Source organism: Erithacus rubecula, assembly GCF_903797595.1.
Source record: "Erithacus rubecula genome assembly, chromosome: Z".
NCBI lineage: Eukaryota > Metazoa > Chordata > Aves > Passeriformes > Muscicapidae > Erithacus > Erithacus rubecula.
In genome coordinates, this window is record NC_136661.1 from 6,126,279 (window position 1) to 6,148,274 (window position 21,996).

Sequence of the window (21,996 nt, forward strand, 5' to 3'; positions counted from 1 at the left end):
AGGCAATGCACTGCAGGTGAGCACTGGAACAGAGTGCCCAGAGAAGCTGTGGAGTCTCCCCCCTGGGGACATTGAAGAACAGTACGGACAAATCCCGTGCCATGCGCTGTGGGATGACCCTGCTCGGGCAGGAATCCTGGACCAGGTTCCGTCGGCTCGTTCCAAGGCCAGGCGAGCGCGGGGCGGGCGGGGCCGGGGCCGGGGCCGGGCCCGCTGCGGGTCCACGTGAGCGGCGGGCGGGGCCGGGCCGGGCCGCGCTCTGACCCGGGCCCGGGCCCGTACGGCGGCTGCGCGGCGGGCGGGCGGGCGCACGGCGCGGCCATGGAGCGCGGCGGGGACACGGGCGGGTGGCGGCTCCGCGCTACCGCCTCACAGCGCGACCGCCGCCAGCCGCCGCCGCGGGAGGACGGCGACCGCGGCACGGGCGGGAAGAAGCGGGGCGGGCGGCGGCCGCTGCTGCCGCTGCCCGAGGCGCGGGGGGCGCCGCTGGTGCTGCTGTACCTGCTGGGGCTGCGGGCGCTGGCGCAGGTGTCGCACCGGCAGCTGCTGAGCCGCCCGCCCGCCGCCGACGGGCCCCGCGACTTCAGCGCCGCCCGCGCCAGGTACGGCGGGGAGCCGGGGGACGCGGCCGAGCTGGGTGCCGGCCCCGGCAGAGGAGTCGTGCCGTGCCCTGCCCTGGCAGAGCTCGGAGCCGATGGAGCAGCGCGTCCCCCGTAGTTTAGTTCTGGTAGTCTCGTGTAGTGCTCCGTGTCTCGGAAAGCTGCTTTACAGATTTTTAGTTTTTGTGTCGCCGGGACTTCGGGAAGACTGAAACTATAACTGTAATTTCAGTTTTAGAGTGTTAACCTCAGGTGTATGTTTTGATAAAGGTGTGCTTTTTCAGACATTCATAAAAGGGCATGTATGCATATACTGAACCTCTCTGAAGGTAAAATCTTTAGCTTCTCCATGCTTTTGTTTATTTTTGAATTGATATTCTCGGACCAGAAAACCAGTACAATGGCTTAATATCATAGTTAAGATACGGAGTCCTGAGTAAAGGATCAGGCATAGATCCCCATTACAAGTTACCATCTAACTGGCCTCTTTTGCTTACCTTGAGTTTTGAAATAGAGCCATGTACAAAAATGTTAGAGTTGTAGATAAGTTGTATACTAAATGTTGAATGTATTGATGCTTAAGTTTTAATTTATGTCTTACAGGGAGTATCTTGACAACATTACAGCAATTGGGCCCAGAACAGTTGGAAGTCCAGAAAATGAAGTTCTTGCAGTTAACTACCTCTTAGAACAAATTAGGGGAATAGAAAGAGAAAGCACGGGTGCTCATAAGATATCTGTAGACATACAGAGACCCACGGGCTCCTTCAGCATAGACTTTTTAGGAGGCTTTACTAGTTACTATGCAAACATCACCAATGTGGTAGTGAAGCTGGAGCCTCGCAATGGAGCTGAGCATGCAGTGTTATCCAATTGTCACTTTGATTCCGTACCAAATACCCCAGGTAGGTCTGTGTGTTTGTTCCATGTTTCTGTGTGTTACATGAGCCACAGAGCTTGGCTCATGGATTTCTCCTACCAAGTAGCCACGTTTGAATAATACATGTGTCAACTAGCCAACTTGGTCTCAGTGAAATTCATTGTTTAGAGTGACAGGTTGATCCTGTTAAACTCAGGATTTCACGCTCACTTTCTGGTAGGCAGCCGTTTACAGATGCTTATTTAGATTTCTGGGAAGTTTGGTTGTATCTACCCTTGTAATTCATTGCTTATGCATATAGTTCATGTGCTGTTTCCACCCATCATCCAAGTCTTCTCATACTTCCGTACTGATTTAATCCTGGTTTTACTTTCACAAGATGCTTTGTGCCAGAGACTTTGCCCGCCCCCACTAACGAGTCTGGTTTCCCGTCCTTTTGCTGGTACCTCAGATTTTCAGTCTGATATGCTTAAGATATGCCAGAATTTTTTCTTTGCACATTCAAAGCTTCTGTCTCAAAAGACTGTAGTGATCAAAGGCTGGGGTACTGTTGCCTTGGTAGTGCATACATCTTTTACTACTAGTTTGACTGTCACTGTTGCATACTCTCTTGTTTTTGTTCCTCTGTATTTTTAAAATCTAATCCTGTTAAATTGTTATTGCAGCATAAGGGTGTAAACTACTTTTAAATTTGTGGGTTTAACAAAGCTGGGAAGGTAAGGATATAAAAGACAAAGTTTGTTGTAACACACAGCCACAGGTGTGTGCCTGTTACTGCAGTTGAAAAACACCCACAGATAGCACTCACCAACGGTGCAGCTTTTACTGGAGTTGCTTCATTTACAATCCCACGCACTATTTTACTTTTTTGGTGGTGAACCTTTTGTTCTTTAGCACATGTGACTAGTCTTCATTATTAAGGAAATGGTTGAGTATGAGCTAGAGAAACTAAGCTTTTGCTGGAGTCCTGCCTTTTTTCTTTCCGTAAATAGTATACAGAACTCTTTCTCCTCAATCATATTTGTACAACGTGAGTTTATAAATTAAGCTTAATAAATGCAGGGTTATTATACATGCTGTATGGTTAAGGAACTGCAGAGATGCTAATTACTGTATGTATAGTCTATCTAGACTTAGAATATTTCACATGCATAGTATTATGATAATTAAAAATTGTTTTCAAATTAATGTCCTGTGTAAATTGTGTGTCAGTTTCTGTGGATTATAAATCAGGATTATGTTTACATCAATTATTTTCTTTACAGTTACTCAGACACTAAAATATTTCACCAACCTTGCACTGAAGTGCCAAAAAAATAAGAATGGTTAGTTAGGCTTTTACAGAAATCTGCAGAGGAACTAGAAATTGGCCTGTGTGTTTGTTCTTCATCATAAAGCAGCCTATCCCTTTATAGCATCATGGAGCTGCCCTGCCATTCATTTTCTTAGTATGCCACTTGCACATTACCTAAGCAAGAACCTCGTTTTCTCTTCTGTATTTCTTTTAGCTGTTTCCTTACAGCCTGTTTTTGCATTACAAAAAAAGGGGGCTTTGCAGACGTGATGTGGTCTTCTTAGGTTACTGATATCTGCTGTAAAGTCTGTTACAACCTCCTGTCAGCTTTATTGTGTGTGAGGTGTTGGGGTGTATTTTCTCTGCAAGTTTCTGTAATAGTCTATGGCAACATGGCTGCTTTTATCAGATGTAAATCTGTATGACTCTTGAAGCCAACAACCTGAATTTTTCTTAGCCTTGCAGCAAGGCAGATAAATGACTAACCTGACTGTAAACTATACGCATCTGGTGAGTTTTCAATATAGCATTTTAAATGAAAGAACTCAGTGTGGTTAAGAGCAGACTTCTGATAAATTTGGGTAGCAATTAAGGTCCCTTCCAACTCAGAATGTTCTGTGATATTCTGTGAAATTAGTGAAAACCTGCAACAATCAAGGCTTTAAATCAGGTAGTTGGGTGGGGATCTATAGAATGCTTTTGTCAGAATAAAGGCCATAATTTCTGAGAAATAGGATAGGTATTTTGGAAAAATTTCAAATTTCTTTATTCCGTGCAGTAAACTAAAGCTAAAATCTAGACAAAGATTTATGTTTATATTAGGAATATGCACTTTTCACAGCAGATGCTTCTTAAGTTTTGCCTGATGACAAGCTTTGGAAAAGTTACTCTGTTTTTCTAATGTTTAAATGGAATATTTTGAGCAGCTAACAAGTGTACCTAAATAGCATGCCGAGGCCTGAACACACTATTGTCAGCGTCTCAGTGCTTGTCAGCAACGTGTGCAACTGAGGACAAAAGGGATGAGGTTTAAATTTCTGTTTTCTTCCAAATATTATTTGTTAGAGTGGGATAGGGAGGTGCTATAGCTTGCACCAGAGTGAGTGAAGTGGGAAAATGGGAGACCTTGACTAAGAGATAGATTGTTAATCAAGATAAAAAACAGTGAGACGTGGGAGGTGTGAAATTGTAATGTTGGATGACAAACTCAGGGAGAACAGAGATTAGAGTGAAAGGGGTTTCTGCAGAGAAGGAAGGGTTGTGTAAAGCATGTGATCAGAAAATCTTTTATTATAATGTATACCTTATGAAGGCTTTTAAAGGTGTTCTGGTACTTCCTTAGCTTTATGTTACTTTAAGGTTTTATCCTCCTAATTGAATGCATTGTAATGGTGTAGAATGCTTTAAGGATGACTTGTGTGGGAACGTTTATTTTTTAAAATTTGAGTACTGTGAAGTGAAAATGAATGAAAATTACATCCTTATTTATTCATGTTCTATTTAGGAAAGTAGATAACGATCACATTGCTTTACTAGTAATCTGGTTAGAGTGCTTTTCTTGAACCGCAGTGTTTGATCTGGTGTCTTGTAATTCACTTGCTCAACTTCTGAACATCATTTTTCCTTCAGCTGTTGCTTTCAACTAATATAAACAGAGGGTACAAGCAGTACCAGAAAACATTCTGAAGCTTAACGCAATTGTACTGCGGTTATATTAAGTGACTGAAATAGCATGAACCATTTTTTCTCTTTTGTTTTTGTTGCAAATCTGTGCATTTGTTGTAAACCTTATTATTTTGCTGATTATTTTAAGGTGCCAGTGATGATGCTGTTAGCTGTGCAGTGATGCTTGAAATACTTAACACGCTTTCAAAATCATCAGAGTCCCTGCAGCATGCTGTCATATTCCTATTTAATGGTGCAGAAGAAAATATTTTGCAGGTAAGAATGTGGCATAATTATAAATTATACATCAAAACAGTGTATTAAAACTCTTAACAAATGAAAGATATGGCTTGTGTTATATCTCTTGAAATATTATTTAATTACCTGTCCTTTCTAAGGAATATGTATATGATTTCAAAGGTAAAAATACAGTTGGATTAAGAATGTTGTCTGTATTAGTTTAAGTAGAAGACTTGCATTTTCTGCATCTTTTTGTGTAATCTGCCTTGTGCAGTCTTGAATTACGTGCAGTCTTGAATGATGGAAAATAACATTTAGGCTTGTCTGATACATATTTGACCTATATTTTTTTGTTTTCCCATCAAGGCTAGTCATGGCTTCATTACACAACATGAGTGGGCTAAGTCAATCAGAGCTTTTATTAACCTGGAGGCAGCAGGTGTAGGAGGAAAAGAACTTGTTTTTCAAACAGGTATGAGCTTGCATTGTATCCAATTTCTACACTAGGATAATTTGATAATAAATGATGCAGACTTGAAGGAGTATTGAAAATTACTCACAAGAAGAAGACAAGAGAACCTCTGTGCCTTTTCCCCAGTTCTGTGTAGCATTTAAGTTGTTCTCAGTCTTTAGATAGTTACAATCTAAAGCACTGCCACAGAAGTTGCTTCATAGGTGGGGAGTCTGTGAAGGGCAAAATAATAGAAGTTGTGTTTCCCTTTTACATCAAGATAAAAAGGAGAAAAACATTTGGATAGTACATATATCTTAATGCTCATACTTTCATATTTTCTATTTATTTTTCACAACAATTCTTTTAAAATCTTTGCAGGAAGATGTTGGCATTAGAACTTCGTCTCATGATCAGGAAGCAGCAAAACTTCTGTGTTTTGTAGGCTATTGTTAGACTTGTGCCCCATCCTAGCTGGACTGTGGACTTGTACTGCTGAAGCTGCTTAGCTGTTTACTTGCACTGAGTGCTTCAAGGGGAGAGGCTTTTTCTAAACAACACTATTGATGTGTGATGCATACATGATGGATTGGAAGCTTGGCTAAAAAGACCCATTAATGCTGTGTCTTTTTGGGACATGGCTTATCTGCTCTGTCGCTGAACATGGGAGGCAACAGTGACTTGGTTTTTTTTCCCCCAGGTGTTGCTAATTCGTTCTCTCAAGTGTGAGTCATTCATCCAATACAATTGTACTTACTATATGCTCTATGGGGTAACAGTGTTAAATCTCCAGTGAGTTCCTTTGCATTATTTGTTACCATGAGTATGCCTATCCTAACTGAAGTTTAACAAATATTTGCTGTGAATTTTCTGCTCATCTTTTGTTAGGACCTGAGAACCCTTGGTTGGTGCAAGCATATGTAGTTGCTGCCAAACATCCCTTTGCCTCTGTGGTGGCACAGGAGATATTTCAGAGTGGCATTATCCCAGCAGATACTGACTTCCGTATCTACAGGGATTTTGGCAATGTTCCAGGTATGTTATCAAAAGGCACATCAATACACTTTACATTTATGACAAGGATACTGTTGTGTGGTTGACTGTGTGAACATCCTCAAATTTAGTCGGTCTGTCACACTGGGAGGGAATTTCCCTGTTCTTTTCCTAAGGAAAGAGTCTTTAGGTTGAGTTTGTCATATAGTTTGCTAGAGATGTACAGCTGGTATTTTCAAGAAAGAAACTGCATGGTAAAAAAGTTTACTGAAAATCAGGAAAATATTCCAGGAATCAGCAATACTCTATTAAATACTCTGTTTAGAAACATTTTGGTACGTGATGGTAATAACCTGCTTGCAGGAATGAAATGTCTGTATCTAATGGATAAATCAAAATCATCATTATAGCTAGTGACATAGTCATTAATGCATTTTCATTACCCTTAGGTTTTGTGTCGTTGGGGATTTTTTGGTTGTTGTTGGGGTTTTTGTTGCTTTTGTTTGGTTCTTGTGGATTGTTTTTTTTCCCCTTACTGGTGGCATTGTTTTGTTTTGGGGGATTTGGTTGTTGGTTTTGGGAGGGGTTTGGTGGGTTTTGTTTGTGTTTTTCCATAATCAAGGGCAGGACAGAAGCTTTTTAGTTTTGCTAATCTGTTTACAGGTTGCTATCCTTTCTGTGGAGAATGAACAGTGGGAAAGAAATGTGAAATGTTCACTCAGTGTGAACACAGTTCAAAAGACTGTATGTAAACTTCTGTAAAGTCCTTGTTGTCCAGGACAGATTGTCATTGGAGTCACTTTCAAGAAAAATTATATTTTTAAATTAATTGTTAGTACAAAGCAGGTGTTCTGGCATATTCTGTACTGTTCTGAAGTACGCTCCTTGTCTGAAAATAAAATAGTTGATTTTGTACAATGTTTTCTTTGTTCAGAATCCTACCTGGATGGTAAATGATTTCTGACTGACCTCTGGGCATTTTTTTATAAACCAGTAAAAAAAATTAAGTTAAAAAACTGGTTTGTTCCTCAGAATTGAGACCTAATTTGCCAGAAATTCTGAGAATTCAGATTGCAGGTACCATGCTTTTTGCATATGCAGCTGAATGGGATACACTGAATGTATAACTAATGAAGCAGAATAACCTTTGGGTTTTGGTAAATACTTTTGTTTGTTTGAACAAATTATTTGGACTTCGAAATGAAGCATTTTCAGACCAGCTCTCTGAAAAATTGTTTACACATTGGAAGTACAAAGAGCACACCTGGTATTTTGAGAAGGTGCTCTCTAGTTTCACAGTGCTGCTTTTCATTACTTTTCAGCATGAGCATTTATTGAAGTGTTGCAAGTAAATATTTGACAAGCACCTTGTACGCCTTTTCTGAAGCTAAGATGATCTGATCTTTTCATGTGTTTCTCCAGTTGCATACAGATGTCATGGAAATCAGTACCTGTGAAAGGACAGATACTTTAAAATGTTTTAAAGCTATTCTCTCTTAAAGATGCTGGAAGTCAGTTAGTTTTCCTTCTGCAAAGAAGACTATTTTGTTCATCTCTAAGGATAATGACTGAGTTACAAAGTAGAGTAGAATTTTCTGTGAAGTGTATGGAGGCTTTCACATATTTGTTTTGGGGTTTTAGGAGTGCGTAGATTTTAAAAATGCTGCTCCTCTTTTTGTAGGAATAGATTTGGCTTTTATTGAAAATGGGTACATTTACCATACAGAATATGACACATCAGACAGAATTTTGACGGACTCTATTCAGAGAGCAGGTGGGTATTTTAAGAATTCAGTAATTTACCAAAGAGTAGTATTGGAGCTGCTTTTTCATTTTGCTGTAAGACTGCTGTAGTGGTAAATTAATAATTTTAATTACACATTTATTACATATTGGTTATGTTCTCAAGAACAAAGAATTAACTGAATACAGGCCTTTTAAATAAAAAAGAAAATATATTTGGTCAGCTTGGGAAGATAAACTTTATCAGTATCCAGTGATGTTAATTAGATTCCACAGTTACTTTCTAATCAAAGTTATTGTCTATCCAGTAGTATCTGGTTGTTCAGCATTTTGTGTTCCTTTTATCTTACTAAGTGCCATTATTAGTTAATGTTTCTGATTGGGAGCTTTTTGTTGGGTTGGTGGTATAAAGACTGATCTGCCAACAGAGGTTTTTGTATTAGAATGGACGTCGGTCAAAGGTAATGTGGTAGCATACAGACTGGGTAAGCATAATTTATTTTCTAGAACAGGTTGTGACAGACTGTGGTAAAGAAAATTATGAAGACCTTTAATTTCACAGGAAAAGCTAGCATAATCCTAAATGCCTCCAGGATTTTGATTATTTACTCTTCAAGTTTACATAGAAGCCATCTTAGATGATCAGCATAAATAAGGGTTTTAAATACTTTGTTGCACAAAATTACCTGCAGGACAGGAAATAACACCTTTAAATTCCTGTTGGAAAGATGATTTTAATAGTCGTGGTGGTTTTATGTAGAACTTTGCTAAATATAGCACAGATTAAAAAAAACAAAATCAAAACCAAAACAGAATTCACAGCCATTACGCACTTCTAATGGTCTAATAAAAGCAAAATGAAAGCTGAGAATAATTGTTTTCATTTGGTTACCTGTGTTTTGGCTGTACTTTATAAAAGGAAAGGATGATTGATACCTGGAGGCTACAAAGGAAAATAGTGTCCTTGTCTTTACAGTCCTATAGGGAGAGAAAGGCAGGTAATTCATAGTCATGGAAACCTGGAGGGGTTAGTGGTGGGAAGAGGAGGAAGATCAGGAAATTATGAACTCTTGTATGGGTTAGCCTTCAGGTCCAGTGCTAAATATCAGAAGTAAAGAGTTTATGGTCTGAAAGCCTGACTGTTGCCTTTACTGCTATGGTGTCTAAGTGCAAGAGTCTTCCCAAATATACTTATTTTGACATCTGGATAAATAACTTATGACACGTAGTGTCAAATACCAGTTTGAGAACAATAATTTATGTATTCATGTCTTCATTGAGAATATTTCCATAGAATTTTTCAAAATGGTTGTATTAATAATGCTGTGTGGTAATTTACCAACTTTTAAATTATTATAATGTGCATCTGCTCTTTTATTAGGTGATAATATTCTAGCTGTCCTAAAATACCTAGCTACATCAGAAAAGTTGGCAAAGTCTTTTGAGTATCGACATGGAAATGTTGTGTTCTTTGATATACTTGGTTTATTTGTCCTGGCTTACCCTGCTCGTGTTGGCACAATTATGAACTACATTACAGCAGCTGTTGCTTTTTTTTATTTAAGCAAAAAAGTATTACAGCCAAAACCCAGAGGTAAGTCTAGGTGATTTTTAGGTTTTTTGGGGGTTTTGTTTTGGTTTGTTTTTTTGGTTTGGTTGGTTGGTTGTTTGTTTCTGTTGTTGTTGTTGGGTTTTTTATTATTATTCTTTGGGGTTTTTTTTAAATTGCATGACACTTTACACATAGCAATTACTCAATGCAAAAATGCAGGTGAAAAAGTGTTCAGGCCATTACAGCATCTGGTTAGTTGAACTTCAGAAATAAATTTTAGGTGTGCAGCATGCTGTAGGAGTTGCTTTGTGTTTAAATCTTGCATCTGAGTATTTGTAATGGTGAAAAAATATGATAGGCCTAGATGTCCAGCATTTATGAATCATGATTTTGTCTCTTATAGTTTCATGAAGATTAAAATTAAATCTTTTAAAGACCTGGGAATTTAAAAAAAAATTGCCTAGTATCCATATAATTTTTTTTGTTAGTTCAGATGTGGTGTCAGAACTCTGTTTCTTCAACACCTGTCTGTAGACAGAACCAAGTAAAATAAAAGTGGGGAAAGTGATAGCAGTGCTTAATAGGGAGTGTAAACCAACTTTAATCTATTTGGACCTCCTTCATATGTGTAGCAATGTGCCTGTTTAAAAAAAAAGAACTTAAGAAAACACCCATCTTGTCCTCAAAATCCAGGAAACAGTTTTGGAGTAAGAAAATGTTACGATAAAAAAAGCTCAAATTTTTTGTTGTTGTTGGGGTTTATTGGGGGAAGGAGAAGAGGGACTTTTTTTTTTGTTGTTAGTTTGTTTGTTCGATTTGGTTTAGTATTTTGTTGAGGGGAATTTGTATTTTGGTTTGGAGGTTTTGTTGTTGTTTTTTGTTGGGTTTCTTGTTGGATATTTTTGTATACTTAAAAGTGAAATGATGGCTTCATTCCCTACTAAATTTTTTGCTGTCAAGAAAGCTGTAATCTGCAAAATACATCAGTATTCTGTGAATAAACCTTGCAACAGGTATGTGTGCAAATAGACACGCAAAGAAGCAGGCTAAGTGATGCAAACTGTGCCATTAAGATATCTTCACTGGGGACTCCTTTTGATTATTGAAGTAGTTACACTATGGAATGATTAAAATTTTTATGATAGGCTGCAGTAGAATAAACAAGTGTTGAATGAAACTTCTTTTTTGTTCTTCACAGCTATTAATAACCTGAAGAAGTTACTGACTGCATTTGGCATAACCCTGGCGAGCTGGGTGTGCACACTGGTGGCAGTTCTCATGGTGGCAATGTTTGTCTCCATCATTGGACGGGCTCTTTCTTGGTACACCCATTTCTATGTTTCTGTGTCTCTCTATGGCACTGCAGCAGCAGCTATGCTCATTCTTGTGCACATGCTAGCCAAAAAGTTCTTCTACAAGGTAGGCAAGACTTTGTTGTTATTGTTGAAGAGCAATGAGGTGTTTAATCTGTGGAAGACTTACCTTTTGATCTGCGTTAAAAAAAAAAAGCAAAAAGTTTTCAGTATTTAAAATGTTGCTGTAAAAAATTGCTTCATTTAAATGTAGGGATTGTTCTGCTAAATCAGAGAGGTAAGAGCTATGTGATTTAAGGCAGCTTTGACCTTTAGGAGATGTTTCAGACAAAAGACAGGAGCCTTTGTGACTTAGATCACAACCACCCTAGGCAGTGCCACAGGCTGGGGCAGAGTGGTTGCAAAGCTGCCACAGGAAAAGGACCTGGGGGTGCTGCTGAGAGCAGCTGAACATGAGCCAGCAGTGCCCAGGTGGCCAAGAAGGCCAATGGCATCCTGGCCTGTCCCAGCAATAGTGTGGGCAGCAGGAGCAGGGCAGGGATTGTCCCCCTGGACTCAGCACTGGGGAGGCCACACCTCAAATCCTGTATTCAGTTCTGGGCCCCTCAGTACAAGAAGGACAGAGGTGCTGGAGCATGTCCAGAGGGAAGGTGCTGGGGAAGGGTGTGGAGCACAAGTTCTGCATGGAGCAGCTGAGGCAGATGAGGTTGTTCAGGCTGGAGGAAAGGAGGCTCAGGAGGACCTGATCACTCCCTACCACTGCTTGAAAGGAGATTGTAGCCAGGTGGGAGTTGGTCTCTTCTTCCAGACAACCAGCAACAGGACAAGAGGAAATGGCCTCAAGTTATGCCATGGAAGGTTCAAATTAAGAGACATTTCTTTATGTAAAGGGTTACCAAGTTCTGGAGCAGACTGCCCTGGGGAAAGCGTTAGGTCACCATCCCTGGAGGTATTTAAAAGATACCTAGGGACGTGATTTACCAGTGGCCTTGGCAGTGCAAGGCTTAGATCAAATCATCTCAAAGGTATTTTCCATTCCATTATTATTTTCAATTCCATTATTATTGTGATTTATAGTTGTCTTGATCACAGCTGGAGATAGAACAGAGCTCTTTGTTGTCTCTGTTCCTGCAATAGGTGAAACTCATTTAAGCCCCTGCAAGGCTCAGTGAGGTTTTGGTGTGTGTTACTTTTCCATTGCTGTCATGTGTCGTGATTACTGTCTGTGTACCTGTTTTGCTTAGGATTCTTTTTTATGTACTAATCAGTGTGATTTAATTTGTATAATAATTTAATAATTATAGATCATAACCATATGGTTTTGTGTCAATTACAAATAGTCTTGAAGTGTCTGATGGATGGCACTCTTCCAGGGCAGAAGTTTACTACTCCTGCTAGCCCTGCTAGGTTGAGGTTTTAGCTGCAGTAGTAATTAGTCATTCATCTTGCTGTCTCAGCCTTTTGGGTGGATTTTGGACAAAGGAATTTAGGAAGGCTTAGTTGTCAGCTAAATACAAATGTTTGAAAAAGTTTGAATAACTTGGGGCCATTTGATTGTATTAAAATTTCTAAGTGGAACCATCATGTCTTTGTCTGAAATGAAGTTTTAAAATCTTTTTTGGGGAAGGGGAGTGTTAACTGGTGCATGCATGTTACCAAGTTACCCTTTGTGGAAAAGATGAAATAGATGCAATGTTCCTGTTTTCCAGTCTTCTGGATGAACTGGCTGATACTTTCATTAGCTGTTAAGACGTTTCAGTTTCTGGATCCACTTCAGCCTGCCGATTGCCTAATCAGATCAAACTTCTGAAAATCAAAAGTGTCGCATGCTGTAGCTTGCACCACAACATGCAGTTAATTTGCTTCTGTAACTTGTGTTTGACTTAAAAGTTGCATAAAAATTTTGGAAGCCAGTCTCTTCCTTGGGTATCAGTGCCTGTTTGTGGCTCAACAACTTGTGAGTTGATAAGATTTATGTTTTGAAATAGGTTTGGCAATGTGTATGTTTCTTCACTCTCCTCCTTCTTTTTCTTCTCACCCGAAACTGAAGTAGGTGCTTTCTGATAACCATTGTTCCTGTAAGCAGTCCCTCTTGCTACTTGCAGGATTTGCAGTTAAGAATAGTGCACTGAAAACATTGCAGCATTGCCCATGTAACATAAAGAAACCTCCAAACCCAAAGCAAATCACATTTTTGATGGTTAAATTTATTCTTGTTTTCTCCCTGAAACATATTTGGTTTGTTGTTTTCCCTATGATGTCATTTGTTCAAAACAGATAACATATTTTAATGAGCATCCTTCTGAAGTGACAGCTTGTGGCATGACCTAAAAAGGCACCAGTATAATATTTGTGCACTAATAACAGTGCTTGTGTAAGAAGTCTGTTAACAGCTGTTCAAAAACAACTTTACGCTCTCAGGAGGTCCAGATAATTTTTTTGACCCATAAATATTGCATAATTTTTTAGTGTGCTGTGTTACATTTTTTTAAAAAAGGCCCTTTTTGCCTTGTGTATTCTTTTGTGTTGTCATTTGTACGTTCTTCTTCCCCAATCAGTGTAATCTGTTTTTCAAGTTATGTCAGCAGGTTTAGAAAACTAACTAATAAAAAATACACTGTCCTGGATATTTCTGTATCATAAGAGAATGGTGAGATGTTGCTTGTCAAATTGTTTTGCCCAAGGAAAAAATTTGTATACAAGGAATATGGATTTTTCTATGTGTTCTCATGAGATGTGATCTCTGGAATGTGCACAGTAATGAAATGTATTTACTTCTTTTTGTTACAGAATGTGAATGAGCAGTACCTGGGAGATGTTTTTTTTGATGCCTCGTTGATGATTTGGTCAATAGCATTGGCTGTGATGACTCGAATGGGCCTTTGTTCAGCATTCATTTGTATCTTATGGGTAGCATTTCCTTTACTCACTAAGCTGATGATCCACAAGGAATTCAGCCAAAAAGGTATGGGTTTTCAGGGGCAGGAGTTGTGTTTCAAAACTTATATTCTTATTCTTATTTAAGCAAAAGAAATGGCAAACATTGACTTTGAGTAGTCAAAATTAAGTCACATTTTTGTAATGCAAAAAGTGTTCTTGAACTAAAGATAGTTTGAAAGTGTAAGAAGGTTTAAAAAAATACACTGAAAAACATCCCATGTCTCAGGCTAAAAGACCAATATGTGAGTGTATTAATAAGTGATCAGAATATTGATGAACAGTGAAGGTTCATAAAAATATTGTAGTATTTAAAGAATGCTTGGGACAGAAAACCTGATTGAACTTTTTTTGTATTACAAGATAAATTTTGTGGTGGTTTTGAAAATTATACTGGTGTTGGCTGTGCAAAATGAGATCTCCTTTCCATATCCATGTCAGAGGTGAGGACCAGTACTGTGTATTGGGCCTTGCAGCAGTATGTCCTTGCTTTATTCTATCAGTAAAGCTGTGTGTTTATGTCCTTTTAAGCTTTTACTTTTTTGTCTTTTGTTTTTTTTCCTGTTCTGTACAGGTGCCACAATAAAGTTTATTATGATGTACATGCTGGGAATGTTTGTTCCCTATCTGTATATGCTGTATCTTAGTTGGACTGTGTTTGAAATGTTTACACCTGTCATGGGACGAAGTGGTTCAGAAATTCCACCAGACATGGTGTTAGCAGGATTTATTGTGATCTTCACTATGATCCTGTCTTCCTATTTTGTAAGTATAATTTGTAAATGTTTAAAGCCCTTAAACTTTCTTTGTACTTTAGAATAAGATGGCTTTTTTGGTTAATACTAGAAGTTAGCGATAATTTGACAGTATCTTGAATGTTACAGGAAAGTTCTAGAACATATGCCAAAGATTCCAAGGTTTGTGTTAGTCAAAGAAAACAGAAGCAGAGCTTATATTGTTCTATGATCTGATGTAAAACTGATGTAAATACAAAATGTAATGCTGAATTTTGAGCAGAGATTTGTTTTAGATGCAATATATGACTGAACAATACATTTACAAACTTCAGAAAGAGTACTCGGATTTGTGAGCTTTTTCTGCTGCCATAAAACCTGGAAAGATTCTGCTGGGTGGGATTTTTTTGTTTGTAGATATTTTAAAAACAGGAAAGTTTGAAAACCTCCAGAAAGCACTTGCTTTATTCCTTTTTTATAAAATAGATAATCCTAAAAGTCCTGATTTTAAGTACTAAGATTAAAAAGAAGTGTCTTGTATGAAGTGGTACTTGCAATGTATCCTCAGTTCTGTAATTGAATTTTAGAATTATACAAGTGATGTCTTAGATGTAAGTATTGCAGTTTTGTAACTGGACTGTTTTTTTATTCTCTAGATTAACTTCATTTACCTTGTCAAAAGTACAAAAACGACGCTAGTAACTTTAACTACTGTGTTTGTAGTTACTCTGATTCTCGTTTGTAGTGGAATCTTCTTTCCTTACAGTTCTGATGCAGCTAATCCAAAGCCTAAGCGAGTCTTTCTCCAGGTAAGAAAAGTTCTGCCTCTTTTGGTTGCAGAAGTGTTTGGTTTTTTCAAGGTTTAATATTCCCTTTCTTTCTTGGTTTAAAAGCTCTGGTGATTATTCCTGGGTTTGAAACAATTAGTAATGTTTCTCTAGTTCACTCTCAGTGTACTCATCTGTGTCAGAAGAGTAGGACATCGTAGGGAGTTTTAAGTGGGCGAATTGTGTAAGCAATTCAGATTTAAAAAGTGACTGTGGTTTGCCATGGGCTGAAGCAGTCATCTTCTGATTGTGTTTCTGTGGTATGTTTCTTATGTGAGTAATTCTTGCATTTATATTCATAAATACTCAGATGTGTATTCAGTGTTCAGTGCTGAAAGGCCTACTGAAAATGCAGTAGACCTTAAGGATTCACACGAAGAATGTTTCAGAATCACCTCTGACATTTGCAAACACCAGAGGCTCCAATTTCTTTCTGTGTTTTTTTTTTCTTCTAGCACACGAGCAGAAGATTTCATGATCTAGATGGAAATGTGGTTAAAAGTGACTCTGGTATATGGATTAATGGGTTTGATTATAATGGAATATCTCACATAACTCCCCATGTACCTGAAATCAATGACACCATTAGAACTTCATGTGAGGAGCAGGCTCCCTTCTGTGGCCTTCCTTGGATTCTGCCAGTGCATTTCATGTTTCGGTTCGTATGAGCTCTGCTTTGCTTGAGCACTTCACTACAAAGTCAAGGGTCACTTATAGAATTTCATTTATTTAAGGGAAGAAAAACTAACAATCATCTTGGTCTAAAAGTTCCTCTTCAGAAGACAAACTTCTGCTTGGGTACTGTGTCTTCTGCTACAGTCTCTGCAAGAGATTTATGGGTGTGCTGCAGGGTCTGTAGAAGTTGATGTGATGGAAATAGATGTAAGCACCAGTGGAGAAAAAGGTGAAGGGTCTCCTGAAGGGCAGTTCAGAGTAGGAGGATATATGTCTCCTCCCTTCTTCCCTTCCTTCATCATAGCTGACAGCAGAGGATGTCTAGAGTAGCAGGTCTCCACAGGAGGAAACCAGCTGCTGTGGCTATTTCTAACACCTCAAGAATCTTGAGATCAAAAGTTTGGCTGTTTCAAGATGAAAATATTCTCACTCATTTGTTATATAATTTAAGGCAGATGAAGGTAATGAATTAATACAGTGGTGACTTTTTTCTGTTAATATGCCCTTTAAATATTTATCTGGCCACAAGCTGATTTTACCTGCCTTCTGTTGGAATCAACCCCTTTTGAATATTTCATGTAGTAGCAGCACAATCAGCTGTACTATAAGGAAATGTCTTCTGATGTTTAGTACCTCAGGGTGTTGCATTGATGATAACTTGCAACTTTTGTTTCTCCACAGGAAAAACTGGTATCTTCCTGCTCCAGAAATTTTGCCAAGAAGTCCGATTCAGTTTAAACTTCTGTCCAAGCAGCTGATGCCATGGAACTCTGTGAGGTTAAGCTTTGAAGTATCTGGTGAGTAACTGAAGATTCTGGCTTATGATTTGTTTTCATTTTTATGCCCATAATAAATCAGGCTTTGACTCCAGTACTGCAGGTTCTAGTACCATTCCCAAGATAGTGAGCTTTTTGAGATTATCATGAAGTAATTCAGTTTCATAGCACACTAGAAACTGTGAGTGGTATCTTGCACTTCTTATTTCTGGGACTGATAGCCTTTTCTGTCCTGAGTAAGTCTTGATTGTTCTACAGCAGGTGCTTTTTAAACTGAATCTTGTAGCATTTTATGTGTTAGTATGTATAAGACTCTATTATATTTATTATTATAAAATGTCCTGTATTCCTCTATTACATCATCATCTCACTTATCCCAATGCTTAGAAAAAACTGAAGCATCTTTTGTAGAGCAGACGTTTCTGTCATGCTTTGGAAGACGCGAGTAGTGTCTGGCGGTTGCCGTGGCGTTGGGCGGGGAAGCAGCGGTTGCTGATGGTGCGGCCGCGTCTCTGTCCCGCAGGCCCGAGCCACATGTCGCTGTACGCGCGGCCGCGCGCGGGCTCCGCGCTGTCCCGCTGGTCCCTCGGCGATGGAATGCCGGTCGCCAGCCTGGGGGGAGACTACTTTGTGTTCTACTCCCGCGGGCTGCAGGCAGCTCCCTGGCACTTCTGGGTGGAGCTGACGGTGAGTGTGGCACTGCTGGAAACCTGGTGGTGCCTTGGAACATCCCCTTCCCACCATGGCTGCGTTCCTGTGTGAAAAATGTCACAGTAACTTATGAAAGCTTTGCTTTATTTGCTAGATCTAAATTCTGGTATCCCTCTTTTAATATGTCAGCTTTGTAGATCATCTCCCATGTGTTTTCCATGCATAACCTGCCAACTTGACAAGCAGCCAAGGGAAAAATACTTTTCTTGTCTGCATCGTCTTTGATCAAAAGTTTGGATTATCTCTGATCTTAACCTCACAGTTCTTGAAGTTTTATCTTTACTACTCTTATTTCAGAGTTGATTTTTATTATTATAAATAATTTTCTTTCTCTTCCCTTGTTTGCATGGTTTTGGGAAATCGGTGGAAAATTTATCTGTCTTGAAGCTGAAGAAAGTTGTAAAAGCTTTGTTTTCTAAATTTTCTTTTACATTATTTTCAGCCTTGCTTCCAGCTATGCTGTTTCAGTGGGATTTATGATCTGCCTCCCCACCCTTCTAACTTGCAAAGGAATAATTTTTGCAGACCTGTTTGTTTTTACTGTAGGTTTAACAGTGTCTTATTCCTTGAGTAAATATTACAAGTATGTTTGAAAGTTCAGAAAGTCTCTTTTTCCTTCCTGCACCAGTCAGTCTAAACAAAATAATCCTCAAAGGATTATTAAGGCAGATAAGGCAGACTGGAGTCTCCAGTGTAACAAGCCTTGCAAGAGTTATAGAGGCAGAGCTAGGCAAATGGGGCTGTATATCCTCAGGATTTGCCATAGAAGGATCAGTGTGAGTACTGTGTTGGAGTCCATATCTTGATTTGCCAGCAAAACAGACAGATACAAACATTGAAGTTGGAGCTTGTGGAAGCTGTGTAATGCATTAGAGGCACTGTGATCTAAACATCTGGTTGCCAGTTCTTTTCAAATTGAACTCATAATGTAATCAGACTGGTATACTGAAGATAGGAAGTGTTTAAACATAGAGGAGAGAGAACTGCAGGATGGATTTTGCTGCATAGGTACAGTCTGTAGAAAAGTGCATCTGAATTGATCCCATGTTGAAAAGTCATGAACAATCATAAAGACTATGTTATCCTTTTCTCACTTTCAGGCCCCAGAAAACCATTCTGATGGAATAGTCTCCCTTGCCATAGCAGCACATTACTTTTTTGGGGAAGATCAAAAGTCACCTCAACTCTATGCCTTACTGGAGAGGCTTCCAAACTGGACGTTTTCTTCTGGCTGGTCCTGTACTTACGATCTTTTTGTCTTTTAATTTTGACGACAATGCTGCAGGGCTGATAGGGTTACCTCTGATGCAGAATGCCCTTGTGGCAAGCACTTTCTAACAAGATGCCAGAGACTTCAGCAAGAATTTAAAATACTTCAACAAATGGTGTTTCTTTGGCAGTTTGACTGTTTAAAGACTACTACTATCTTGGGGATATAATTATACTTTTCTGAATGCAGTTCACCTTGGCTCTTCCACTGAAGTGACCATTGGGCTAGTGGGTTTCTTAAAATGAAAACTGCACTTGACAAAGTAATATTAGCATAATAAATGGTGGCAATTGTAATGGAAGGGCTTCATGGGATTATTTTGATGCTGCATAAAATAAAACCATACATTCACTGATACATGGAGTATCACCTGCCAATCCTATCCGTCCTGTTCAAGTTTGATCTCCAGCTATAACATGTTTGTTCCTGCGGGAGCAGGGCAGAGGAGGCAAAGTCCTGAGCATTACTTGTGTCACTGGATGAAGTTCACTGAAAGCTCTGGTACTCATGTAGGTTGCATTGAGTCCTTGGGAAATGCACAATGCAGAGAAATCAATATTATGATGGAATGTGGTAATTGTTTATCCAAATTGTGTTTCTGTTAAAAAACTCTAGTTCTACCCCTTTTCTTGTCTCTTTGGTGTCACAGCATGAGTGGCTAAGTTCAACCTAACTACCTTGTGATTTTGTTCCTATTGGGATCTTTCACTATCAGCACATGAATATGTGACTTCTCACTCATATGTGTGAGTCCAAAGTCCATACTCCTGTAAGTGGGTGTCTTATAATTAATCTACTCTAAATTTTAAGTTACCTTCCAATTTATTAGAATTGGCTAATTTTGGTATCTCCTCTGGAGAAATTTTTGGTAGTTTGTCAGTATTGCACTTGTTAATACATTTTACTGTTTTGAAAATAAGATTTCATAAGGAAAAGTACCTAAAAGAGTAATCTTGAAAATATGTCTAATATTCTGGGTTGCTCTTATTTTCATAGGATGGATTTTATAAATGACTGTAAGTGTTTTAGAGTATTTTCCAATTTTAATTGACAAGCTTTGAAATCAGAAGATATTGATCTCTTTTTTTTTTATACTTACCAGATTTTTGGGTTTTTTTAGTGCAGTGGTTAATAGTTAAGAGTAATTTCTGAAATTCAAAGAACTTGGCATATTTGAAGGAACTTCATGGGGTTTTTTTATTATATATAAAACATTTGGCTATATCAATACCACGCTACAAATTTAAGTGGTTTTTTTTTTAATCTCATGAGTATTACCTAATATCATGCAGAGCAGATTTTGTGCAAGCATCATCATTTCAAGTAGAAACATGCTGGTACTGGTAAGGTTGCAGAGCACATAAAAGAAAATTGTGTGACAGTTAATTTGTGTGAGCTGTGATGGATAACAACTCTCCAGTCAGGTGTTTTTCCTTTGGATTTTTCTGTGTGTAATAGTGGAAAGAACCAGTGTCATTGGTTGCAAGGAACATTAACAAAGATTGTCAACTCAGTCAGGGTAAGAGGTTTAATTACTGTAATCATAATGAACTGGCCATCAGTATCTTAAAACCTGTGGGTTTATACATTAGTGTGCTTTAATTATTGCTCATTTGATTGTATCTGATTTGAAAGTACAATCCCTGTATTATTTAAAAGTGCTACTAGTGATTTAAAGATAAGAGTTATAAACTAAAACTCCTGTGTCTTGAATCTCAAGGAATGTGTTGTACTGTACTCTAGCTGATGCACAGCTAGTGAACTAAAGCTGCACTGATATTTACCATCATCCTCAGTTTTGGTTTTTGTATTTTGCCTATGATTTAAAGCTTTGAAAGTGCTGTGTGAAGAATTCATACTGGGAGCCAAAAATATAGAAATGCCTGTTGTTGGCAATTTCTGAAACTTTAAGTGAAGCAATAACTTCTGCTATCTCAGGATTTAATCCTTGTTGAATAATTTAATTATGAGGTGTGTATGGTTTGTTGCAATTTTCTGTCTTTGTAAATAAAAGCAAAACTTGATTGGTGGCACTTGATTTTTAGCATGATTAAAGGCTATATATTTAAGTTCTTTTCATTCATTGCACTAATGTTTTACTTGAGCTTGCAGTAGAAATACTACTAAGAGGTGCTGGGTTAGACAGCTGGTGTTACAGTGGTGGAAAATAAGCTTGGCCAAAGAATGCAAAAATCATCTGAGTTGAGAAAAGTTAAAATGGGAGTTCTGGCTGGTTTCCTGGAGAGGAAGGTGGTTTTGAGATAAGATGTGATTCAGGGGAGTCACTGGTAGGCAAGCTAAGTATTATTTGCAAAATTGATGGTTGAGACCAAATTTATTGTTCATCTAAGGAAAAAAAGGAGCATGGAAAAATTTGCTGTTTGTGTTTGCTTCCCTATTCAAGTACAAGCAGGTAAGTCGTCTGCTGCTGTGGTTTACTATTTCTCCTAAAAAAGCATTGTGTGACTTACTTTGAAGTGTATGAAATAAGTGCAAGCAGCTGGTAACTTCAAGGATACAAGGGATTAGGATACAAGGGCATAGAGTAGAAACATTTATTCTTAGTGGAGGCAGTAAACAGTTGATTAGAATAAACTTGTGGTCATCTGCAACAATTTACATCCACCGCATTTTCTGAATTGCTTTCTTCTATTTTTATCTCATTTTGATGGCTTTAGTAATCTACTATGTTCTCTGTTAAAATACGTATTTCTGAAGTTGAGTACTAAGCACTTCATCAGTTTAAGCAAAGGAGGCCTCTGTATGTTGTGGTTATACAATATAGTGCATCCTTACAGTGTGCCACCATACCTTCAGGATTGCCTGTCAAGTAGAAGTATGCATTTGAAGAAAGAAAGTGTTGGGATAGGTGCAGTGAACAGGGGAAAATTTCAGTTATACACAAACAGACTGTTGAGCTGAGTGGGGCTGTTCTGTGGTAACAAGACCTGTCTTTAACATGTTGGTCTGGGTTGGATTGCAGTCCTGGAAAAACACTAACCAGAGACAAGATCTTACAAGTCTGTGCAGAGCAGTTTGTAGCAGGTGGGACTTAGCTGGAGAACAGTTTGTCTGCATGGCAAAGCTGTTCTTTTCACTCTATGAGGCCTAAACATAATCTGACTTTTGGTAATTACGTGGAAGGGGCCTGCATGGTGACCCATTTCAGAACTTGGTATGTGGTCTTGGTGGAGAATGCAAGGCATGCAACATCAGTAAACCTATGTTCTGTGGTTAGTGTCAGTTTATGTAACTGTGGCTTCCATTTTGAAGACAGAACATGCATTCTCAGCCTTCATGAAAATCCCTGTCAGTATTGGGGGATAAATTGATCCT

The 21,996-nt window shown here is 38.7% G+C and overlaps 1 protein-coding gene across 1 annotated transcript; it reads left to right on the forward strand.

Annotated features, from left to right (window-relative positions):
- The first annotated feature begins 242 nt into the window (after positions 1–242).
- ERMP1 (endoplasmic reticulum metallopeptidase 1) lies at positions 243–19,017 on the forward strand. The gene is made up of 15 exons (XM_079330017.1): positions 243–602; positions 1,203–1,504; positions 4,587–4,714; positions 5,045–5,150; positions 6,018–6,164; positions 7,804–7,896; positions 9,247–9,459; positions 10,616–10,836; positions 13,521–13,695; positions 14,242–14,432; positions 15,058–15,210; positions 15,684–15,886; positions 16,585–16,700; positions 17,203–17,366; positions 18,491–19,017. The coding sequence occupies exons 1-15, from the start codon at positions 322–324 to the stop codon at positions 18,653–18,655; spliced, it is 2,658 nt and encodes an 885-aa protein (XP_079186143.1). The 5' UTR covers positions 243–321; the 3' UTR covers positions 18,656–19,017.
- The last annotated feature ends 2,979 nt before the right edge of the window (positions 19,018–21,996 follow it).